General features: G+C 41.3%; 1 protein-coding gene across 10 annotated transcripts in view; it reads left to right on the top strand.

The window, feature by feature from the left end:
• Positions 1 to 17,494, top strand: part of THADA (THADA armadillo repeat containing) — a 332,984-nt gene that overhangs the window by 175,616 nt on the left and 139,874 nt on the right. For 9 of the 10 annotated variants that reach the window (XM_025260937.3, XM_025260934.3, XM_044925857.2 and 6 more), the window contains one exon: positions 5,516 to 5,684. The exons of the other annotated variant lie outside the window; for it this stretch is intronic. In XM_025260937.3, coding sequence (XP_025116722.2) covers positions 5,516 to 5,684 — 169 coding nt within the window. The remainder of the gene's footprint in view (positions 1 to 5,515; positions 5,685 to 17,494) is intronic. 10 annotated transcript variants of the gene reach the window in all.

Below are 17,494 nucleotides of genomic sequence, written 5' to 3'. Positions count from 1 at the left end.
AGGAAAAAACCCACTAATTTAGAGATTTTCCACATACTTGTAAATTCAGGCCCATGTTTTCATTAGCTGGGAGATATTTTTATGGTCCTCCAATACCTAGGTATGAGCTACAACTTGAAATAGCCCACAAGCTCCATCGCAGAGCCATGGATGGCAGTTCTGGTCTTGGAGCTGCCGTTTATACATCATGGAGGGTTCTCTGAGACTTTTGAGCAGCATTTTACTTTTTGTCCATTAACTGAGGTTTATAATGCCCTCATATCTTACAGGAATGCTGTATAGAGAGATAAGGGATGTGCAGGCATTTATAAGCTGCCAAGGGTTGTACAATTGTGGAGCGCAGGTGTTACTATTACGAATGTGTCATCTCTCATGTTATACAGGGTCAGGAACACAGTAGGCAATTGATACATGTACGATTAAAATGAACATGGACAGGGTTTATTGAAGGGAGAGAGCTAGAGGTTTAAGACACCAGTGTCTATGTGTTCTGCAGATCCTGTGAACAATTTAGTATTCAAGCCTAGAACACAGCTGGGGTACTGAGAAAATGCTTTCCAAACTATGATAATAGACGAAATGACCTTCAAGATTCAAAACCCATTTGTTTTGTTTTCCAGAGACTTAAAAGAGTAGAATTGAAACTTAAAAGAGTAGAAGCTGTCTCACCTTTTTCAGGAGGCCTCCAGAGTCATCCTTATCACTTTATCATGGAGGCAAAAAAAAATCCTCCTTGTCATCATATCATCAATTTATTGTTCTTTTCTTTTTTGAAATCAACCCTGAATATTCGTTAGAAGGACTGATGCTGAATCTGAAGCTCCAATACTTTGGCTACCTGATGGAAAGAGCTGATTCATTGGAAAAGAGCCTGATGCTAGTAAAGATTGAAGGCAAAAGGAGAAGGGATCGGCAGAGGGTGAGATGGTTAGATAGCATCACCAACTCAACGGAGATGAATTTGAGCAAACTCAGAGAGAGTGGAGGACAGAGGAGCCTGGTGTGCTGCAGTCCACGGGGTCACATAGAGTTGGAGACGACTGAGTGACTGAATAACAACAGCAGCATTCACAGCACAGTCTTAATTCTCTCATTGGGGCCACAGAGAGGCCTGCCATTCCTAGACTATACTGATCCCATTGTAACAGAGGCATGGCATATTATTGAAACTGTATTTTCAAAGTACCTTCCTTCTTGGAATGTTCTCATAGACACCATCTCACTGGGGATAGATAACTGCCATTACTGTCTGCACAACAGATCCAGAGAGGGTCCTACAACTTGTGCAAGTCACAAACCCTAGTGTTCAAAACAGGATGATTATTCCTAAAGATCATCTCTGCCTGATTTTGGCACCTTTGCTGAATCAAAACTAGAAAATTCTATGGGAAAGATAGATTTTTAGCATCAAATATATTCCACTTAGAGCTGAAAAGACTATTTATATCCCCTCACACTCCAGGCCACACATACCTGAAGAAAAGCTGGATCTCATCACACCCGCTTCAACACCTCAGTTCAGTTCAGTTGCTCAGTCATGTCTGACTCTGCGACCTCATGGACTGCATCATGCCAGGCTTCCCTGTCCATCACTACCTCCCAGAGCTTACTCAAACTCATATCCATCAAGTCGGTGATGCCATCCAACCATCTCATCCTCTGTCGTCCCCTTCTCCTTCTGCCCTCAATCTTCCCCAGCATCAGGGTCTTTTCCATTGAGTCAGTTCTTCACATCCGGTGGCCAAAGTATTGGAGTTTCAGCTTCAGCATCAGTCCTTCCAATGAATATTCAAGACTGATTTCCTTTAGGATGGACTGGTTGGATCGCCTTGCAGTCCAAGGGACCCTTAAGAGTCTTCTCCAACACCACAGTTCAAAAGCATCAATTCTTCAGTGCTCAGCTCTCTTTATGGTCCAGCTCACATCCATACATGACTACTACCATAGATTTGACTAGACGGACCTTTGTCAGCAAAGTAATGTCTCTGCTTTTTAATATGCTGTCTAGCTTGGTCATGGCTTTCCTTCTAAGGAGCAAGCGTCTTTTAATTTCATGGCTGCAGTCACCATCTGCAGTGATTTTCAAGCCCCCCAAAATTAAGCCTGTCACTGTTTCCACTGTTTCCCCATCTATTTGCCATGAGATGATAGGACCAGATGCCATGATCTTAGTTTTTTGAATATTGAGTTTTAAGCCAGCTTTTTCACTCTCCTCTTCCACTTTCATCAAGAGGCTCTTCAGTTCCTCTTCACTTTCTGCCATAAGAGTGGTGTCATCTGCATATCTGAGGTTACTGATATTTCTCCCGGCAATCTTGATCCCAGCTTGTGCTTCATCCAGTCCAGCATTTTGCATGATGTACTCTGCATATAAGTTAAATAAGCAGGGTGACAATATACAGCCTTGACGTACTCCTTTCCCAATTTGGAACTGGTCCATTGTTACATGTTCGGTTCTAACTGTTGCTTCTTGACCTGCAAACAGATTTCTCAGGAGGCAGGTCAGGTGGTTTGGTATTTCCATCTCTTTCAGAATGTTCCACAGTTTGTTGTGATCCACACAGTCAAAGGCATGGGCGTAGTCAATAAAGCAGAAGTAGATGTTTTTCTGGAACTCTCTTGCTTTTTCTATGATCCAACAGATGTTGGCAATTTGATCTCTGGTTCCTCTGCCTCTTCTAAATCCAGCTTGAACATCTGGAAGCTCTCGGTTCACATACTCTGGAAGGTTCACGTACATCAGGAAATTTCTTGTTTCATAAAAAAGGCTTCCTCAGTGATCAATGGAAAGAAATAGAGGGAAACAATAGAATGGGAAAGACTAGAGATCTCTTCAAGAAAATTTGAGATACCAAGGAAAAGATGGGCATAATAAAGAACAGAAGTGGTATGGACCTAACAGAAGCAAAAAATATTAAGATGAGGTGGTAAGAATACACAGAACTGTACAAAAAAGATCTTAATGACCCACATAACCACAATGGTGTGATCACTCACTTAGAGCCAGACATCCTGGAATGCAAAGTCAAGTCGGCCTTAGGTAGTATCACTACGAGCAAAGCTAGTAGAAGTGATGGAATTCCAGTTGAGCTATTTCAAGTCCTAAAAGATGATGCTGTGAAAGTGCTGCACTCAATATGCCAGCAAATTTGAAAAATTCAGTAGCCACAGGACTGGAAAAGGTCAGTTTTCATTCCAATCCCTAAGAAAGGTAATGCCAAAGAATGTTCAAACTACCACACAGTTGCACTCATCTCACATGCTACCAAAGTAATGTTCAAAGTTCTCCAAGCCAGGCTTCAACAGTATGTGAATCAAGAATTTCCTGTCCTTAAAGACTGACAAAACAGTATCCTGGAAACTTTTTTTTTTAACTTGATAGTTGTGCGTGTGTGAGTGTGTGTAGTAGAACCTGTCCTTCCATTTAAACAATTTGCCATGAGAGAGGAGTTTTAAATTGAATTTAGTCATTGCTTTAGAATGAATGGTACTTAATTAAATATTACTTTAAAAATCGGCTTCTCCTCTTTTTCTGTAATTGCATTACTTTTTTGAGGGGCAGTTTTGTTTTGCTCTTTAACCTGATTGTGTGCATTTGGAAAGTACCCTAGTACAGAGTATCAGAAAGCAGAAAATTCTGGCACTTCTCCGACTTTCCATTCTTTCTCCTGTATGGATGCCAGATTCCTTTGGGAAATCATCATTTGTAAAAGGTCAGGAGCAAAAGCAGGGGGATTCTTTAGTGTATGGTTTCTGCTAATTAGAAACTAAACATCTGTAACCATGTCAGAATTATTTGTATTTGAAAAGAAACATTTATACACAAGTGTTTTTTCAGTAACATAAAGCACACTATAACACCAAGTATTATGTGTCAGAGGGGTGGGGGACAGACAGCCCAGGAAGCTTCCGACAGATGGCTGTACTGGGTGAGGTCATTTGCTAATTAAATCTCAGAGCTTTTTCAGAGGATTTTCTTCTCTCCATCAATTGAAGTTTTCTCACTCACTCCCCTACTATGCGCCCCTCTCCACCTCCACCATGGCCAAAGCAGACATTTGACTCCTTTTGCCAATTACAGATCAAATGTTTAATCATTTTAAAGGGAAGATACGTGAGAAAATGGATGAGTTGGCAAAGTCCAGTCAAAACCATTGGGAAATCTCTAGCTCTCTACTGTAGCCTTAGTCTTTAGTGTCTGCTCACATCATGTTGTAAGGTGAGCTAGTCTCCATCCTGGAAGTGTGTGCTGATTGGCCCATCTCTAGCCTGCTGTCTTGGGGGGGGGAACAACACAGTGTTTTGACTTATCCTGTACTTCTTTCTCTTCTTTCCCTACTTTCTCCTACCTACCCTTCTCCCCAAGATGAAATTTTGCTTAGATCATTACATTTGTACTTATATCTGCACTTTTACTGTCATATTAAGATACATGTCAGTGATGCCTCTGAAGTGTTACACTTTAGTCAGGGCTTTATCTCTCTATATGCTAAGCGTCAATGGCCCCATGGGCCTAATGGTCCAGATCTTGCCAGTCATTTTTTTCTTGGAATATTGATTAATTTTGGAAAAAAGATAAGAGGCCATCTCTTTCCCCTGCAGAGTCTGCTGTCTTCTGGTCTTCCCCATTCTTGTCTTGGCATTTAAGACATTTATACAAGTTGAATTTTTTTTTTTTAATGGGCTGAAAGATCTTTAAGTCTTGAGGGTTCTAGTCAATAATTTATTTAAGCTAAGACTTAACCATATTGGGCTTTCCTTTCAATTAAGACTGTGAAGGCCCTCAGGTGCACAGTTTCAACAAAATGGTTGTGGACTCTCAGGTTCCAAGTGTTTACAAAAAAGCAGCCTGTAGATGACTTGCCTTTCTAATCACCTCTGTAGAATCTCAAAATAACCTCTTGTCCATGACTTTCACTTACTTAGGAACTGGCTTCTCTCCAAGCTCTTTGGGTGTGAGGCAAGGACTTGGTGACTCAAGGGTCTATCTCTTGTTCTCTTGACAATAAATTCAGAGCCTGTATTTGGCCATTTCAGACACTCCCCAGTCTGGCCTGACCCACTTCTCAGCCTGCAGTTCCACTGCTCTTCATGAACCTGATTTAGCCAGACACATTTAACTATACTATACCTCAGGTGTTTCTACCCTTGCTTTATGTAACTGTCCCTGGTTGAAACTGCCTGGTTTCTTTTGGCATACTTGAATCACACTTGCTTTCCTGATTTCCATCCTTTGCAATACGATAGCCCACAGCCTACAACCTGTGGTAGAACCACAGATGTTAATGATGTTTATGAAAAGAGCAGAGTCACCTGTAGACCTAATATAAACAAAGAAACAAAAAATCATTTGAAATCAGGGCAGTATAAAAACATCATTTGGAATCGGAAGCAACTCCTTCCCCCGTTCCTGCCGTGGGATGTCTCAGCCAGAGCTAGAGAGAACATCAGCATGTACAAAGGTGTGGATGTAGACATGTGTATGGAATGGTCTTGTGTGTTTGTCTCCTCTCAGATGTGGTCACTCACCTGTCTACCGCTCCCGTGAAATGGCAGCACGTGCCTTGGTCCCGTTTGTTATGATGGACGAAATCCCTAATACCATCCAAACTCTGTTGGCCAAACTCCCTGACTGCACTGACCAGTGTTTCCGGCAAAACCATATTCATGGGACACTTCTCCAAGTAAGTAAAGTCAGTCTTTATGACTTCTGTCAAATACTGCAAGGTGAACTTTGGTGCTGTTAAGCAGGTGACGATTTGATACACAGACTTTTCACTTTATGCGTAGAAGTGTTTTCTAATGCTGAAAGAACAAGTATTTCCTAGGGGTGCTTTTTTCATCATAAACATGAATGCAGTGTCACAGTGTGATTCAGTCAGAACATCTTTTGCATTAAAACCTAGGTTTTTTATGGCCTGCTTTTCCATCTGGCTTTCCTCTCTGAAGAAGTTGTGTCTTTTCCATCAAGTATGCCTGAAGAACATTCTGGGCCACTCCCTGTTCACAGTGAAGTTGCGAGCATTCCTTGATACACATCAGGCAGCTTCATACCTTAAATGTCAAACCCTTTCCTATTTTCTCTGTGCTACAAGGCAGACTTCTTTTTTGAATAAATAAGCAAAATGACTTACTGCTTTTAACTTAACATTTCTTCTAGGCAAGACTCAAGGACAATAAATGATTGAGAAATAGGCTTCTTATTGAAACAGTCCTTTTTAAACCCCGGCTGTAAATATGGGGATAGATTGGTATTAGTGGGGTCTGCTGTTCATGTGGCTGGTGTGGAACAGGGCTGGGATGGGATTTAAATATCAGGTCATGCTTCTGATTTGTGAACAGATTTGAGAGATGGCCTTGAGATCCAAATATATGTTCTAAGCCTGCAGTCCACACTGCTGACATTGCAGGAAGTGTGTAGAGTGGTTAAAGCCTGCAACTCTGGATCCGGTCTTGTGTGGGTGTCGATTTCAGATCCACCACTCAATACCTATACATGTGTCTTCTCTTTTAAACCAAGGATAATAATAGTAGTATATACCTCTTAGGGATTTCTGTGAAGAATAAATGAATTAATGCATATAAGGTACTTAGAATAGTACTTGGTCCATAGAAAGATACATAAATATTATTATTCATAGTTTTAATAAATCTGTGATAAAATGAAAACTGATGTTTTTAGTTACTAATTCTGTCTAGTTGAGAATGTAAAAGAAACCTGGTTATTGCCTTCCTTCCTTGTTTTTTGTATATATTCAACAAGTATTTATTTGTTGAGTGACTTCTTTATACTACTGTGTCAAAGTCAAAACAGAGACCAAGTTCTTGTGTTGAAGGAGTTGAGGGCAGTAAAAAAGAGGACTGCCCTGGTGGTCCAGTGGTTAAGAATATGCTTGCCAATGCAGGGGACACAAGTTTGATCCCTAGTCTAGGAAGATCCTACATGCCATGGGGCAGCTAGTCCCATGCACCTTAGAGCCTGTGCTCCACAGCAAGAGAAGCCACCGCAGTGAGAAACCTGCTCACCGCAACAAAGAGAAAGCCCTTGAGCAGCCACGAAGACCCAGTGCAGCCAAAACCAAATAAATAAATTTATTAAAAGAAGAAGACCAGAGAATGAATGTGCTAAGTGCCGCCGGATTGGTCCTGGGGATGTCAGGAAAGGCTTCCCAGAGAAAATGACATCTAAGAAGACAGTGGAAAGTAGCCAAGGGAAGGGGAGAAGGATACCCACCCTCCAGAGGGAATAGCATTTAGAAAGGCTCAGACTGGCTCAGAGTCAGCCCACCTGGGAACTGCAGGGTTGGGTGGGACAAAACTTCTAGGGTGGCGGGTCTCAAACTGGTCTCAAGATCTCCACACCCTCTTGAAAGTTTCTGGGCATCCCAAGTGGCTTTTGTCTATCGATATTTAATTAGAAACTAAAACAGAAAATAAAACACAGGAACTCATGAGCACACGTTCCATTAGTCATTAGAGGGGTGACATCATCACACACCTTGTAGCCTCTGGCAAACTCCACTGTACACTTGGGAGAGAATGAGAATGAAAGAGGAAACTAATGTCTCAGTGTCATTTTGAAAATAGTTTAATCTTGCAGATCTCCTGAAAAGATGGTGCAACTCCCAAGCGTCCCAGACCAGATGCTCTGGCCTCTGTTATGTGCATTATGGATCGTTGGTGGTTTCTTTAGTACAAACTCGTAAGCACTCATCTCCCTTGGTCCTCACTGTATCCCTGTGAGGAAGAGGGGTAGGGGTCATTATCTTGGTTATAAAGATGGTACCCTGAGGCCCACACAGTTCTGTGCGACTCCGCTGTTTCTTTGAAGGGAATCTGTAGTAATGAGTCATGCAGAACAGGCTTTTCAGAGATGCATAGGGGATGCAGCTGAGTTAGAAGGAAGGTTCAGATTGTCAGGGGGCATCCAGTTTTCTTTATTGAAGAGCCACTCTTGGCCAAACTTAGAAGCAGTGAGATTGACATTGTTTCTTTGGCTCTTCCACCAGCGGTACAAATGGGCCTCCCAGCCTCATTCCCCATACTCACCTCTAAAAGGTCTGGCTTGCATTCTGCCAGTCTGTCCAGCAACAACATATAGTCTCTTACTCTATCTCTGGGCTGCCTTTGCTATTCTCAAAGTTACTTCTTCTGCTGCATAATATGTGAAACACTGTGGGAAAGTCAAAACCCTCTAACGCTGGGGTGCTTGTGGCTATTGCTCTTGTTCCTGAGTGTTAGGGAAATGAATGGCTTGTTGGAAAAAACAACACGTATATGGGTGTTGGGTGCTCGGTATTGTGTTTGTGTTTGTCAAACAGATTCCTGTCTTTACCAAGATTGGCTTATACCCTGGTTGCAAAAAGGAAATCAAAGGCATGTGAAAATCTTTTTGTCATGTCTATTCGGGTGTCTCATCTGTGTTGCAATAGTTCTGTTTCACTCTGTTGTTCTTTGTGGGGAAAGCAGGAGGGGTTAAGATGGGGAGGGCTCTCATTCTTATTCCCTTCTGTGGCATATAGATTCCTTCTCTGCATAAAGCTACCTTTGAAATCAGTAAAAATCCTGCACCTGGAAAAGCGATATTAGGGCTTGAAAGGAATAGTCATCTCCATGGGACTTTCAGAGCCAGCTAAGTAAATAGAAAGTTGTTATTTTTTTCAAAAGCAGGAAATCATTTTGTAATCAGAAAACAAATTCTTTCACAGAACATTTTCTTGAATTATAAATTTTGACATCTTTAAAAAATGTTTACATAAATACATTAAACCTCAGAGTTATCTCTGTAGTATACCTTGCAAACAAGAAATATGCTGAGCTCTGAATTTGGGGGAACTGTGGAAGAAAGACTCAAATTATAGGACATGAAAAAAAGGAAAGAACATGTGGGATTTGTTCCTTAATCATTTTAAAAACCAGAGGCTCATAATTGCCATATTGAAATGGATGTTAAGTAACACACGTCAGAAAAGGTGAGATTATCCTGCAGGTTCACTAGAGCCAGTGGTAAATGACATTAAATCTCAATAAAGACTAGATAAGAGCCATGGACATTACCTCATTTGGGAACAACACTGGCAGGGCTACCCTGTCTTTTAAGTAAAATTAAACATCTGTTCTTGTTGCCAGAATTCTTCACATTGGGGACTTGACATTATTGCTAGGTTACTTATTACTCCCAAGAAATTGTGTTGGAGTTCACAAAGTTCTCTTGTATGGAGGAAGAGTTTGGTCAACAATCATGAGGAAATATTTATTCTGGTTCTTGGGTACTTAACTCACCTTTGGTTGTTTCATAAGGAAATATATACTATTTGAAGTCAAAAATTGAATTCTAAAGTTTTTTCATTTCCTGCCCATTTCAGTTATTTTTCCTGTGATATAGACATATAAAAAGTGATCCTTGCTCTTTCTTTAATTAAGCTCTTTTATTTGGGTAAGCTAAAGTGGGAAGTTGAGGAAATTCAGCTGCTTTTAAAGCAGAAAAACCACTTTTGCATTTATATGTATGTTCTAGGCAAAGATATTCTTTTTTTCTTCAGTTAATCCAAATAATCTCCATAATTCTACACGTCCCTTTCCTGGTATTACATTGTCTCCATCTTTACCATCAGAATCTGTTGAATACTTTAATTCTTTTATTTCAGCTCCCTAAATTTGGAGCCTTGATTTCTGCACTTTGAGAATTCTGGGTTTAAAAGCTTCTACTTTTCTAGTTACAGAGCTGAGTAGGATTGCTGTATCCTTGGGTTGACATGAAATATTAACCAGGGATGGGCTTCAGATAGCCTAGGCCCACACACTATCACACACACGTGCACACACACACACACCATTCTCTGTGTTTCTGATGAGGAAATTGAGGTGAGCCTGGGAAAGATAAAGTCACAGAGATAATCAGGGTACAGAGAAGACATTAAAGCCTGCACTCCTCTAGTGTTTAGAACTTGCTGCCTCCCTGATAGTTATGTGAATAATGACTTTTTATGCCTAGGGAAACCAAATCAAGAATCTATCTTTGCTCTGTTTTTAATCCCGTATCACTCAATTAGTCTGCGTAAGTCTAATTTGATATACTACAACACTGGAAACAAAAAAGTCCATCCATATTGTATAGAGGGACAAAGGATGCCAGTGAAATCCTGCAAAGCTACAACTGGTAAAAGACCTTTCAAAGTACTTATTGTACCTTCCTTCCCTCTGCTCATCTCTTTCCCATCATTTCTCTTTGGTCTCCCATTTAATACTCCTAACCTAGAAATACAGAATCCTCAGGACCTAGGTCATAGCCAAGTTCACAGTTGCCACACCTCTGTCTTCCTTAAGGGTGTAACAAAGCCTCTCAAACTTGGACAACCATATAGGTCCTAGGCCTGGGAGCTGCTGGGACCATGTAAAAGTGGTCAAGATTGAATTCAGTTCACTGTGGAATGCCTGCCCTGTTCCAGGCTCAGTGAAATCATGAGTTTGCCTTTAAGGCTTTTACCTCCCAGTGTGGGGAGCTGTGGGCTAGAAGCCAAGTGAGCCAGTTAAACCCTCAGGGACTAGGGAGCGTATGAATAACAGAAACAAAGATACAGCAAAAGATGAAGGCATCAGTCTTAAAAGGAGACTGAAGCGAAGGCATTTCTGCTTTAGTCTGTAACACCCTGATAGACTCTGTGGTAGGGCCAGAGTTAAGATCTTTAAGTGGGTGGGTGTAGGGGTGCTGGGCTGGGAGAGACAGCACAAAGACAAAAACAGAGGTAGATCTTGGTGTTACCTTTGTGGAAAAGAAAAGCAGAACACCAAGAAAGAAAGAATGATGGGCCACTTTGGTCAGCTAGTTGTCTGAAGGAATCACTGTTCAGGAAAAAGGAATAAGACCAACCATCCTTTTTTCTCTGCTGTAAAGAGAAGCAGTGGAAACAAATAAAAAGTCAGTAATGGAGGTGGCCTTAAGTATAAATTCTGTTGGAGTTTTCTGAGTAAGGAAATGAATGTTTTTAGGGGAAAAAAAAAGTTTTTACTAATACTGTTGCACCAAAACCCATGAATAAGTAGAATTTGGAAGAATGATCAATTCCATCTTTTCAAAATGTGACCATATAATACAGTACCTTATGCTTGAAGGATTTTAACATCTTTCTCATATTTCTTAAAAGTGCAAAATTGTGAAACATAAAGTAGAAATTCTCTCTAGCTGTCCAGAGATGAAACATTCCTTGACAGATTCCACTTGGTGACCTAAGCTTGGCCTGTCTCCATTGTTTATTTTCTACACAGAAAATAGAATCTCAGAATGGAAAATCAAAAACAAAAGATGAAATTATGCTGATGTTGTAAGTTATAAATGGACGGCTGGTCACTGTGCTTTTTTTTTTCTGGAATGAGTCATGAAGAAAGGCTCACTCTTGTCGCTAGTGGCCAGATTTACTCATTCTTTCTGAGTACTTGTGTTCCTGTGAAAGGAGAAAAATCTAAACTGCTAGGTCCCCAGTCCAAGAAACACTAAGGCAGAGCTTCACATGGCTGTACGTGTAAGTCTTTATTGACTCCTTCAGCACCCAGGGAGTCTGAGTGAAGCCTCCAGGGGCTGGAGGCTCCAGGCAGTTACCTGCAGCATCTCTTTATCCCCAAGTGCCAAAGAAAGGTTATATTCTGCAAGTGCCTTGATGTGAAAAGGATTGGGAAGCCCTGGGCCCTTAAGTTCAAACAAACCAACCAACCAACTAGACCTTGTTAAATCTTACCTTTTGGCAATATATTTCTATCTGGATATAAGCCCAGAAAAGTCATTTTTAATTAAAATGCTTCTCTTGAAGATGAATTAATCCCTTCCTTATAAATATCGAAAGGCTTTGATTTGATGTGTGTTATTTAGAGAGCCTGTTCTGGGTGTGGGGGACAGCTTTTAGCTGCCAGGTCTGGATCACTGACAGTAGTACACCGTGGCCGTCACTCGCCAGTGTCCTGCTGCTGTTTTCCAGTGCTCTGTACTGACAGTGTATCAGCCAGGGGTGTGCAGAGTTCAGAGGTTTTTCAGTTGCTGTATCCCCTGGCTTTTGTACTGTTTGGAATTAGAGATGGGGAAGTAATGGTAGAAAAGAGTATATGTACGTAAGTATGTAGATATAACACACACACACATACATATACACATGTATAGAGATGCCAGTTATTGAGAGAGTGTGTGTGTTTATATGTTTGGGGGGGAGGTGTATGTATTGAGGATCTATGGCTGCTCTTCTGAACGAAGGGTATTAATCCCATCACAGTGATGAGAAAACTGAGAGCAACAGAGGTTATGCGTTTGACTAATTAGGCAGGGATAAATGGTGAAAATGTAGCTGGGAGTTAAAGCAACTTCTCTGGAAGAGGGAAAAAACATTTTTGGGCTAGAGTGACTCTCTCCGGGGCTTTCAAGGTGTGGGGTAAAGTGGAAGTTGACACCATCTATTTGTTCGTTCATTCAGCTGTTGACTGAGCACTGCTCTAGGTGCTTAGAATACATCAGAGAACAAACCTTGGCTTCAAGGATCACAGCTCTCAAAGAGTGTACATTCTAGAGGCAGGGAGACAGGCAATAATAAATGTTATAAGAAAACTTACTCCATAGTGGCTGTACTAGTTTGCATTCCCACCAACAGTGTAAAAGGGTTCCCTTTCTCCACACCCTCTCCAGCATTTATTGCTTGTACACTTTTGGATCGCAGCCATTCTGATTGGCGTGAAATGGTACCTGGTGGATTCATGTTGATGTATGGCAAAACTAATACAATATTGTAAAGTAATTAGCCTCCAATTAAAATAAATAAATTTAAATTAAAAAAAAGAAAGAACACTTACTCTAATTTATTGTATGAAGTATAATAAATAGGTATGTCATTTATTAAGAAGTAATCACTGCTGTAGACCAAAGGAGCAAGTAGGATAAGGAGGATCAGGAATTGGTGAGCGAGGAGGGCAGACAGCAGTATTTACTGCATCAGAACAGTCATTTTGAAAAGGTAAGTCTTGAGCAAATCCCACCAAGAGACAAAGGAAAATGTTACTATTTTTTAAAATAAAGAATAAACATCTTTTCTCCAGAAATTGGTTTGGTTACACATGTGTATATGTTCAAGACTGAAGATCCCCTGGAGAAGGGAAAGGCTGCCCACTCTAATATTCTGGCCTGGAGAATTCCATGGACTACAGTCCATGGGATCGAAAAGAGTCGGACACGACTGAGCAACTTTTACTTTACTTGTGATCATGGGAAGTGCCTGTAGAGTGGGCACTGGTGGATACGCAGGCCAGAGCGATGTTGTTACATAGAGGCTTGCATGCTTTATAAAGTCCCCATGCTGTATGTGCAGGTTATGGGGGACTGTTTGAAGTCCTTTCCCTACAGAGTCACAGTCTGTCTTGGTTCCTGTGAGCTTAGGCAAATCTGAAAGTATCACATTGCCTCTTCCCTCTCTAGAATGATCCTTACCCTAACTGTCTGTGGCTGGGCCTTAGAGATAGGGAGTAAATGTGGAGAGAGTTTGTTTATTCTCTTACTTAGCAGATAGCTATTGCGTAGGGATTTTTGTTTGTTTGGGTTTGGGGAAAGATTTGTTTGTTTTTGTTTTGGCCAGGCAGCAGGGCATGCAGGATCCTAGTTCCCCTGACCAGAGATTGAACCCATGCCCCCTGCAGTGGAGGTACAGAGTCTTAACCACTGGACCGTGAGGGAAGTCCTATTGTGTGGTTATTAAGTGCATAACACTCAGCTAGGTTCTCTGGAGAATACAAAGAAAAGTTAATATGTGACATGTTTTCTGCCCTCAAGAGGCTTGTGAGCTGCCATGGAAAACAAGCCATCCACACCGCAGACACTACCCAGAGACACGCTGTTCTAGGCAGGTGGTCAAGAACGCATGTCTGAGAGGAGAGCTCAAAGAGGCTTGGGAAGAACCTTTCAATTAGTTTTCTGTGGTGGAGACAAGGGGCTTGGTGAGAGCCAAGGCACGGAGGAGGGCAATGCAGAAGCTTTTTGCAGAAGAAGTGAGGAGACGAGTCAGGTCTCAGAGTGCACTGGGGAGCCATGGTATGCCTAGCCTCTAAAGCGTGGTGTGTAAGGCAGTAAAGTGTGTGCAGGAGCATGTTAGTATGTTGTTTCTTGTCTGTCTTCTTTTTAACTACTATTTATATCAGGTGTATCACATACACAATGTATTAATGAGGCCCTATATAATTTCTGAATAAGTCTGCAGAAGCCGGGAGCGTGTGCTCAAAGAGGGCATTCTATGCGGTGAGGAAGAGCAGAGGCTTCGGGGCCAGCTTGTCTGGGTCCCTGCTCCGCTGCTTGCTAGCTGTGCTGTGTTCAGCAAGTTGATTTCCGTGCCTCTACTTGTTCCTCTGTAAATGGGCAGATAAAACTACCTCCTAGTTTGCCTGTGAGGATTAAATGAATGAACTAATACATGGGTCATGTGTTCCAAGGTCTCCAGCACGTAGTAAGTGGTCAGTGCCTGCTGGTTATTATTACTTTTTGGCGCTGCGGCTGCCACCACTATGACCACCACCGGGTTAGGGGTTTATGATCCAAAAAATGTGAGGCCCACTGATGCAGATGGCAAGTAAAGGATTTTGAGCTACAGAAAACTGGGCTTTAGAAAAATTAATGTTGTGTGTCAAAATAGTAATGTAATAATCTCTATTGATACTTGAGTGTGTGCGTAAGAGAGAAATAAGTCTATTTTCAGCAATTTTGACTTTACGTGTTAGCATGCTTCACAAAGGCGTTCAGCAGCTCAGTCAGCACTCTGTACCTTCCTGTAGATCACACTGAAGATGATAAGAGCTCAAATTAGTTCTGATTTTCAAGGGCCGAGTTCCTGCCTATCAGGTTGTTTTTCCTTGCACCTGTTTTGTTTTGAATTACACCGCCTCCCCCAGGCCCCATCAGAAAGCCAAGGAAAGGAACACTGTCAAACTGTGCCAGACAAAGGAGTCTTTTACCATTTGAAGGGGGGGATTTGACGGTTCCTAACGGGAAAGGGAAATGCAGGATCCTCCTAGACAGATTAATCTAGCGCTTTTCCAAGTTCGTTTTTCATCATGGAAGACACACTTTCCATCCCCTTCCAGCCTTATTGTTTGAGGCTTTTTATGACAGAAGATAATTCTGGATGTACTCTAAGAACAGAGCACAACAAAACACCGCACTGTGGGCACTCTAGCAAGCTCCTGTCATTTCCCAGGATTCCTATAAATATCAGTCCCATTAGGGGATTCAGTTCGTTTGGTGGGCCTCCATCCCGTGAAAACAGTATTATTTGCTGTTTGTTTTTGGTTCTGCCAATCTAACAGGCAAAAGGAACGCCTCGTTGTTTCTATGAAGGAAGCATTTTTGAGCTTGCAGAGCACATGTACTCATTGCATAGCCCTCGAGTTTATTTAGAGCACCCAATGCATTTCAGTTACCAAGGACTCAGTTGGCTCTTCAGAAGAACTGTGGTTGAGAATAGCCAGACAATATGACAGCCATCTTAGAGGGCTACAGTAAAATCAGTCCTGGGCCTAAGAGAAAGTTTAAATAAGCAATAAAAATCTTTCTATTTTAAACCATGTTACTGTTCGTGACATTCTTATATTTCTCTGTGCAGTTGACTCTTGAACAACAATGGGAGTTGGGGTGCTGACAGCGTTCAGTGGGAAACCCATACATAACTTTTAAAAAATAATAATTTATTTTAGGATTGCTGGGTCTTCATTGCTCGTAAGGTTTTTTCCTAGTTGTGGCGAGTGGGGGCTACTGTTCATTGCAGTGCTCGGACTTCTCATTGCGGTGGCTTCTCTCGTTGCAGAGCACAGGCTCTAGAGCATGTGGGCTTCAGTGGCTGCAGCACATGGGCTCAGAAGTTGCAACTCCACTCCCAGGCTCTAGAGCACAGGCTCAGTATTTGTGGCACACAGGCTTAGTTGCCTGGTGGCATGTGGGATCTTCCTGGACCAGGGATTGAACCCGTGTCTCCTTCATTGGCAGGCAGATTCTGAACCACTCAACCACCAGGGAAGCCCCACAAATAGCTTTTGACTCTACTTAGTAGCCTGCTGTTGACTGGAAGCCTTACTGATAACACAGTCAAGTGACATATTTATAGATGTATTATATACTATATTCTTATGATTAGTAAGCTAGAAAAAGAAATACACTCCTAGATAGTGTATTAAAAAGACACATTTCTAGTGTTTAGGTTTGTCATAGCTTTCCTTTCAAGGAGCAAGTGTCTTTTAATTTCATGACTAAAGTCACCATCCACAGTGATTTTGAAACCTAAGAAAATAAAATCTGTCACTGCCCTCACTTCTTCCCCATCTGTTTGCAATGAAGTGATGGGAGTGGATTTTGAAGAGCATTTCACATGATGTACTCTGCATACAAATTAAAGAAGCGGGGTGACAATATCCAGCCTTGTTATACTCTTTTCCCAATTTTGAACTAGTCAGTGGTTCCATGTCTGGTTTTAACTGTTGCTTCTTGACCTGCATACAAGTTTCTCAGGAGATAGGTAAGGTGATCTGGTACTCCAGTCTGTTTTCCACACTTTGTTGTTATCCTCACAGACAAAGGCTTTAGCACAGTCAATGAAGCAGAAATAGATGTTTTTATGAAACTCCCTTGCTTTCTCCAGGATCCAACAAATGTTGGCAATTTGATCTCTGGTTCCTCTGCCTCTTCAAAACCCACCTTGTATATCTGGAATTTCACAGTTCATGTACTGCTGAAGCCAGGCTTGAAGGATTTTGAACATAACCTTGCTAGTATGTAAAATGAGCACAATTGCATGATAGTTGGAACATTCTTTGGCATTGCCTTTCTTTGGGATTGGAATAAAAACTGACTTTTTCCAGTCCTGTGGTCACTGCTGAGTTTCCCAAGTTTGCTGATAAATTGAGTGCAGCAATTTAACACCATCATCTTTTAGGATTTGAAATAGTTCTGCTGGAATTCCATCACCTCCATTAGCTTTGTTTGTAGTAATATTTCCTAAAGCCCGCTTGAGTTCACACTCCAAGATGTCCAGCTCTAGGTGAGTGACCATGCCATCAGGGTTATCTGGGTCATTAAGACTTTTCTTGTATATTTCTTCTTTGTATTCTTGTCACCTCTTCTTAATCTCTTCTGCTTCAGTTAGGTCCTTATGAGATATCTTTCTATTTATTTGTGTCTTTAATTTTTTTTCACCGTATTTTAGAGTTTTCAGTGTATAGGTCTTTCATCTCCTTGATCAAATTTATTCTGAGTATTTTGTTTTTCATGCTACTATAAATGAGATTGTTTATTTCTTTTTCAGATAATTCACTGTTAGTGGATAAAAGTGCAACTCGTTTTGTATGTTGATTTTGTATCTTCCAACTTGACTAAGTACATTTATTGGTTCTAACAGGTTTTCTTTGGGTGGAGTTCTGAATTTTCTATATATAAGACCATGTCATGTACGAACAGAGATAATTTTACTTCTTTTCCAATTCAGATGCC

The sequence above is a fragment of the Bubalus bubalis genome, chromosome 12 (assembly GCF_019923935.1).
Source record: "Bubalus bubalis isolate 160015118507 breed Murrah chromosome 12, NDDB_SH_1, whole genome shotgun sequence".
NCBI lineage: Eukaryota > Metazoa > Chordata > Mammalia > Artiodactyla > Bovidae > Bubalus > Bubalus bubalis.
The sequence above is the reverse complement of the archived record's forward strand: the minus strand, read 5'-3'. Positions and strand labels throughout refer to the sequence as shown.